General features: G+C 45.6%; 1 protein-coding gene across 8 annotated transcripts in view; it reads right to left on the bottom strand.

Annotated features, from left to right (window-relative positions):
* The window catches only part of RAPGEF1 (Rap guanine nucleotide exchange factor 1), a 54226-nt gene that overhangs the window by 24853 nt on the left and 21982 nt on the right, over window positions 1-7391 (bottom strand). For 3 of the 8 annotated variants that reach the window (XM_017745492.1, XM_017745494.1, XM_017745496.1), the window contains exons 9-10: window positions 5861-6063; window positions 3252-3410 (exon numbers count right to left, since the gene is read on the bottom strand). In XM_017745492.1, the coding sequence (XP_017600981.1) occupies window positions 3252-3410; window positions 5861-6063 (362 nt within the window). The remainder of the gene's footprint in view (window positions 1-3251; window positions 3411-5860; window positions 6064-7391) is intronic. The other 5 variants (XM_017745493.1, XM_017745495.1, XM_017745497.1 and 2 more) reach the window with 2 other exon arrangements.

The raw sequence follows: 7391 nt of genomic DNA, 5'->3' as shown, positions 1-7391 counted from the left end.
TGCTGCTCGGATACCTGCCCACCCATTTCCAGGCAAACAGCAAAGGATTGATTAAACCAAGGGACAGCAGCTCTGTGTTCATGAGAAGAAGGGAGGGAGGTGATCGGCTGGAGAGAAATTACAGCCAACCGTAACCAAGGACGATGCCTTCCTGTTGCACACCTCCTTTCCCACTGCTTAGTACTTTCAAAAGAGGTGGGAATCCCTTGAATGATTCTTGACAGTACAATCCAGTTGTCCTCCCAGTGTGGAATTTAATGGTTCAGCTGTCCATGGGATGGGGAACATGATGCAGTTCCTTAAAACACCAGCCCACACTACCAACACAACCCCTGCTGGCACAGAGGCCAGACACGAGTCAGACTCGGTTAAAGAACAGCTCAACTTGCCAAACCTATGAGGTCTGATCCAGTTGCTCAAGATCTGCCTCTATCCAGTAAAAGCTATTATCTCTGACACAATTTCCTGCAAAGGAGGGAAAAGCACAATTAGTGGGCTGACAGAGCAGAGGTGGCAGCTGGGCTGCAACAGCCTCTGCAGTGCTGATTGGAGGGAAAGGAGTCATGGCTCTAAAAAAATTCATGCATTAAAAATTAAAAGATGCTCTAAGCAACTTCACCTCTTTTGTGCTGTCTGAAAACAGTCTTTTTGAGCCGTGTAAATCAGTAGTAAGGCACTAATCCTTCACCTGGAGCACAGAGCTAAGGGGATAACCAGCAGAACGTGGTGCAGGCTTGGCTTCCCTGCTGTTGGCATGTGAACAGATGGGTACAGGGCCAGGTCCTCCCTCTGGGAGTGACTCCTGTGTCCACCCCAGGCCAGTCTCCAGGGAAGGAAAAAAAGCACAGAGCACTTTCTGAAAATTGGCTACACTTGCAGGGCCTTTCTGGCACTGGGTCACTGGACAGCCATCGAGTTTAGCAGCTCAGACTTCCTGATATCGATCCAAGGAGGTTTTTGCTTCCTGTGCAGAATGAATAACAATTTATGTAGGAGACATATAATTTTAGAAGATCTGATAGCCACCACTGCTATCTTGGTACACAAGAGGCCAAATGCTCAGCTGGCAGCACCTAAAAGGTGTGCCCTCCCTGGCACTGACTCCCTCACTGGGGCCGGTGGGAGCTAACACTGATTTCTGCCAGGTTTATTGTTCACCAGCACTCACACTTCAGTGGCCTTTCTCTAGGGAGAGAGGAGAAATGAAGGCATGAGAGTATGAGGAGCAGAACAACATCCTAAAGTTACTGGTGCAGCTCGTGGCATCCCTGGAGTGAAACCCCACAGAGCAAATTGCAGGAGGGGCTCTTGTCCTTCCCATGCTGACAGAGGGTGTCACCCTGGGAGGGATCCAAACCTCCACAGCTGCTTCACATCTCTGTCTTATTAGGGATAGGGGAAATGGGATAAACCATGGTTATGGTATTACATGGGTCAGCTATGATGCATGTAAGGCCATTGGTATTCTGCAGCTCAAAGAGACACTTTCATAGTGAAAATCTCATTTTTGGCTGTGAAAAAATAGACCAGATAGAGTAATGAGAAACTATGAGATTATCCTAATTTAAAGGCACTAATGGAAAAGTCACAGTTTTTAATTCCTTATTTCCTTTGTGCATTTGACAGTGCACCGTCTCACTGTTCTTGTTGTTCCTCGTGTTCCAGCCATTTATTTTACCCCTCACTAGATCCTTGCAAAAATGCTTAAGCATTTTTAAATGAAGTTTTAACATTTCTTAAAATAATATATTCACAGTAATGTAGTCCAAAGTAAGATGAGAACGGGTCAGAGCAATTTAATAGGTAGCAACCATTTAATCCAACGAGGACGCTTTTTAAAATCAAAGTGCTCACATATTTTTAGAACATTATAGAATCATATTTATAGCCTCTCAATTAAATCAAAAACAGTCAAGTACTTTTATCTAGTCCTACAGTTCCATGTTTTGCTTGCTAGAACCACTACCAAGTAAGAGACCTGTACAATTCAGGACTTTTAGTTCAAATTTTAGAACTGTTTACCACAAATTTATGCAAACACTAACCTTGCCACCCCTCAGCCTTTTCATCTGTGCAGCAAAGCTGTGATACTGCTCTCTCTCACACAAGTAGAAGCCAAAGGCTTTCATTCATGGCTTGTGAAGCAGCTCTACTTGCAAAGCACTTGAACACTTTCTTCTTCTTTGGACCAATGATTATCACTAATTTTTAAAGAATGAGTAAGTGCTGAAATGGGAAGATAGCAATGGCACAGTGGGAGGATACTGTTTTCAAACATTTAATATTACACTAATTGAACACTTCTGAATCTTCTCAAGTCTTCTCTGATAATTCCTTCTTCAGAAGAAGCCTAATTTACTAAACATCCAGGTCACTGTCAAAAAATAGTGTATTCTCAGTTGTCATCACATGGCAATCAGAGCATAACCACACAGTTTTACATGCAAACGAGCCCCACACTGATGAGCTGACAGAATCCCATGGTTGCATTTAATTTCATATTAACACTGTGTTATTACTACCATTTAATTTAAGCAGCTGATCAGAGATTCAAGCAGTGCTCTAATACTATTTTGATTTAAATGATTTCCAGCTCCTCCTGCCATTCTCTCTTCAGGCTGCTCAGAAGTGCCGTAGGAAGAGAAAACCCTGCTCATCCATCAGCAAATCATACAAGCAAACTAAGCTTGTTTGGGACCATGGAGATGTGAAGGGAAGCAAAACAGGCAAAAATGAGATGGAACATCTAGCAGAGGCCGTTTTCTAGAAAAAAAATTAAGGATCTGCAGCCACTGTTCCACGTGTTTGACTAAACCCATGGATTTTGGGGACAGCATCTTGTTATTTCTCCCAAGGCCAGGCTCACACAGCAGCCTTTAATTGACTCATCCACATCACTGGCGTTATGCAATGGGACAAAAAGACTTTGCAGTTCCAGTGTGCAGCCTGGGGCACAGAGGTCACAGGAGTGTGCCTGGGCACACAGGCCAGCTCTCCTTCCTCAGTCCCCCGCTACAAACATCAACATGGACACGTAATATAAAGCAAGCTACACCTCCCCTGGCTTCGCTTAGTGAGATTTACACTTAGTGAGATTTACACACTGTTTTTCCCACCTGGCTGGTTACTACAGCAGCTCAAAAGCCCCCAAAGGAACCTCCACCTTCAGCTGAGAGGGCAAGCACAGAATTTGCACACAAGTGATCAGCAATAAGACAACACCCACGTGTTCCAGAGCGGAGAGGACTCACCGAGTGCACAGGAAAGGAGCTGTGCCGGCTGAGAAAGGAGTTAGAGACTGACATAGTGAGGCCCTGAGTGGCACCGCAGTCCTCGGGGGTGAAGGGCACTTTAGGTTGCTGGACACAGTAGGAGACAGAAGAGAAAGAAGAGGCAGCATAGGAGGCCTGCTGAGGAGGGGGGAAAAAGCAGGAGACACAAGACACAGAGAAAGAGAGCACAGAAAAGGCGATGAATAAAGGGCAAGAAACGCTAACTTAAACAATGCATATAATGGCTGGCTAAACAAACAGCTATTCATACAGTTCATCACAGCCAGACACACCAATATGCCTTTCTTGAGCTCAAGAGGCACGACAAAAATCACAATTCAAATCTTCTTTGTTTCACAAATCCCTTAAAAAATGAACTCCTGCCTCCCCCTCCCCGCTCACCCGTGGACAGCTGCTGCTGGCACAGACAAGCTGCTCCTCGCTGCCCTTTTCTCCCCGTGGCGTGGGGGCAGATGCCCAAAGGAGGAACTGCCTCTAAGCACACGATTCTTGCACACTACTATTTTTTTCTGGCAACCTGCAGATTGGGAACTTGGCCTCTCCAGTGTGAGCTATGGGTCCTCACTGGTACTGCTGGGAGACTGGGTGACAGTGATGTCCTGCCATTTCTCTGTCCAATCCAAGATTATAATAATTTGCATGGGAGGCAGCTATTACACTGGAATAAATCCTGGCAAGGAATTTCTCCTGAATCCTGCTATAGTAAGGAGACTGAGGGAGGATGAGGTATATTCAGGCTTTCTCAGACTCGCTGAATAAAACATACAATGCAAACATACAATCTTATTTTGATTAAGATCTGAAGCTGACAAGAAAGGACTTCCTCATTATTATATTAGAGAGGAGTCCATCCAGCAAAACTTGCTGCTGCTAGAGCAGCTGATGCCCATTTGATTTGCCAAATCAAAAACTCCCAGGGCAGCAGGAGCAGAGGAACAAGAGTCTGGTGGCTTTTACAGGGATTGCTGAATAAGCCATCACCTGCTTGCACCTCTTTCCCAACACAGGGTTGAAGGGTGGAAGGCTGCACCTGAAGAAACCTTTGCTTCAGGAGAACTGCAAGCAACTGCAAGCCTTGATGGTATCAGCAGGCAAAGCAGGGACATCGTGGCTGTCCAGATAATGATTAAAGGGAAGCACAGAAATGCTCTGCTTCAGCCAACAAATTCAGGACAGGAGCAGAATTTCCCTTCTGCACAATGGCTGCAGTAAATCTGTGCTTTGCAGACTCTGATCATGACTGTGCAGCCCAAGTCACCTCTGCAAACATCACTGAAGTGCAGCCACCTCGAGGAGGGGAAGGCAGGCAAGGGACTGCAAGGTACAAGTGACAGTGCAAGGGTCACACTGATGGGGACCACAGACCCTGGAGAACTGCCTGATCCTCCAGAGAGGAGTCCTGCAGACTCTTTAGTGTCCCTGCAAAGCATTTAAGGTCTAATCCCCACAAAGAATTAATGCACAATACTCAGTTGAGCTTAGCCAACAACGTCACTTTATCTTTTTAGGATTCCTACTTGCATCATAGGAATGTAGTTGTGCAAATCCCAAAATTAGAGTTAAAAAGTAACACTCTGGGACACTCAAACTTCAGCACAGATAACATGAAGAAATATTGCAAGAGTCACCCTCATGATGGTGAGACCATGGCTCTGTTCCCACATTTCCTCCCATTTTGATAATGCCATGGCCAATTTAAGTAAGCTCCAGCAGCATGAAAGAATTTTTTTTTTTTAACAGAACAAATAAGATAATTAATATAAACAAAATGCCCTAGGTTGGAGCTGGGAAAAAAGGAAAAAAAAAAAAAGAAATTAAAGGAAAACCTTTAAAAGGAAATGAGACAAAATTCCACCTCCACCGAGGTCGGAAACAAAACTGCTGCTGCCACCACTGAGGCCAGGATTTCATCCCCCACATGGAAAACGGTCCTTTCTGTGCTGTTAAACCCACCACCCACACACATGTGGATGTGCCTTTCTGTGCTGGCAGTCTGGGGGGGCAGAAGAACTCTGAGAAACAGGTAAAATCCTGAATCACACAAGGGGACTAATGTGGAGGAAACATGCTATGAAGTATGAAGTGAAGTAGTGGCTATACCAAAGGTCTGTGCATAACACAAAAGCAGCTATTATGTTTAAACAGTTATTATTAGTGGCATCTCTGACAACAGTTTCAAAACAGGAGTGGGAACAACAGTGCAGCAATCTCTTGAAAAGCGTTCTGCTTGCTCAGTGTGTCAAAATCTTCCAAGCAGTTGTTGTTACACAAACCTGGCAAGATTCAGCCCTGCCATGTGGCAGACGAACGTTTCATTTTTAAGGCATTTTAGGACTTTCAAAGCTTATGGGGCAACGGTCTGAACATGGGGTTCAATGGGGTTAGAAAGCAGCAAAAATGATGCAAAATGCCTAAACCCACGTTCACAAGCTGACAAGGAGCACGATGTGGTAACACCAGTGAGACATCTTCCCACCACGGCCGCCCGTCAGAACCAGGAGCAGGAAGAGCAGAGCTGTTCCTGGGAGCCCGGTGGCCCTGCCAGGTGGCCCTGAGGTGTCACTCACCAGCTGCCGCTGCTTGGGTGGGAGAGCAGGAGGAGGTGCCAGATCTTGAGAGGGGTCTAAGCTGATGAAGGAGTCATTGATCCCGTAGACTTCCCTGAGGTACTTGTTCTTCTCCTGGTAGATGTGCTCGTTCTGAGGGGTCTGGTAGAACATGGACGGCTGTGGCTCTGAGTAGTCTTCCACAAACTGCATGTAGGCCATCACTGCAAGGCAAGGAGAGGTCACACTCACTGCCCCTGGTCTGCAAGCCCCAGCTGAGGGTCAGCAGGCAGCTGCTCATTCTCAGAGGGGCACCCATGCTGTGCTCCCAGGGAGCTCAAGCAGTTGCCATCCACCCTGCAGGAAAGGATCCAAATATCCCATCCTGTGAGCCAGCACACAACAAACACCATCCCAGGCCACAAACACAGCTGATAAAACCCTGGAACCAGTGAGGTCTCCAAACAGCAACTTGAGAAGTCTGATTTACTGATGCTTAGCCCAAATCCTCACACAATCCATGGCAATTCTGAGAACATTCCTCAACAGCTGATGTCCAAAGTCACCAAAAAGCCAGAACAGTGTCAGTCTGCTTTTTAGGAGTGTAACAATGCAACCTTGACAATAAATCTGTAATAATTCTTGTGTTTATAGTAAGTCTCATTTCTGCAGTCAGCAAGATTTCTAGAACCAGGAGGTGTACAGTGTTTTTCCACTCTAGCAAACTGATAAAACTGTTATCAGAGAACACCTACCTGTGAGACTGGGTGTACCTCTCCCTCAGCTCTTTAAATGCCACTGCCAATACTGGTACAAAATTCCTTCTAAAAGTGCCACTGACCACGTGTTCTTGCCTCCTTAGCTCAAATCCAACACCCATTGCTCCCATCCCTTTTTAAAGCAACTTACCATCTCCAACTTTCAAATTCAACTGATTCACAAGCTTGTGTGAGATGTGGCTCAATAGAAATCTTAAATGGGATCAAACCTCGTCTAGAGGACCTTTCCATCTGTACAATATCCTTCCAAAATCTATTAAAAAACCCACACAGGTCAGCCTCTGCAGCTCTGACAGAGGATTAGTTACTGGTGCAATATTTTAGTGTTGCAGGGGGAGGATGACATCCAGTGCCATAGAAAGACTACTACAAACCCACCCCCATTTATTAAGGATCAGAACTGCACTGAATAATGTAAAACAAAGAAAGAACCCTCTTCTTTACACCTGAGAGCAGGATAAAAAGATGTATTTAAGTGTCATGGAAAGGACTAGCCAAGGCCTTCTTGTAAACACGCTGTCATGCACAAGGCCCTGTGGTCATCCCTCCCTTCCTCCTGATAAACAAGCAGTTGTCACTTTTTGTAAATCTGGTCATTTGGTGGCAATTATTCAGCTTCTGCTGGCATTTCAGTTGTACAGCTGAAAGGAGTGGATGACTTCAGTGAAAGCTATAAATACAACGAGCACAATGCAGGACTTGCACATCATGAAGCTGGTTCCCACACTGGCTGCAAGGCAAAGTCCTCTGTTCACCTGCCAACATAGACCCCC

This window comes from Corvus brachyrhynchos, unplaced genomic scaffold (assembly GCF_000691975.1).
Source record: "Corvus brachyrhynchos isolate BGI_N302 unplaced genomic scaffold, ASM69197v1 scaffold59, whole genome shotgun sequence".
Classification (NCBI taxonomy): domain Eukaryota; kingdom Metazoa; phylum Chordata; class Aves; order Passeriformes; family Corvidae; genus Corvus; species Corvus brachyrhynchos.
The sequence above is the reverse complement of the archived record's forward strand: the minus strand, read 5'-3'. Positions and strand labels throughout refer to the sequence as shown.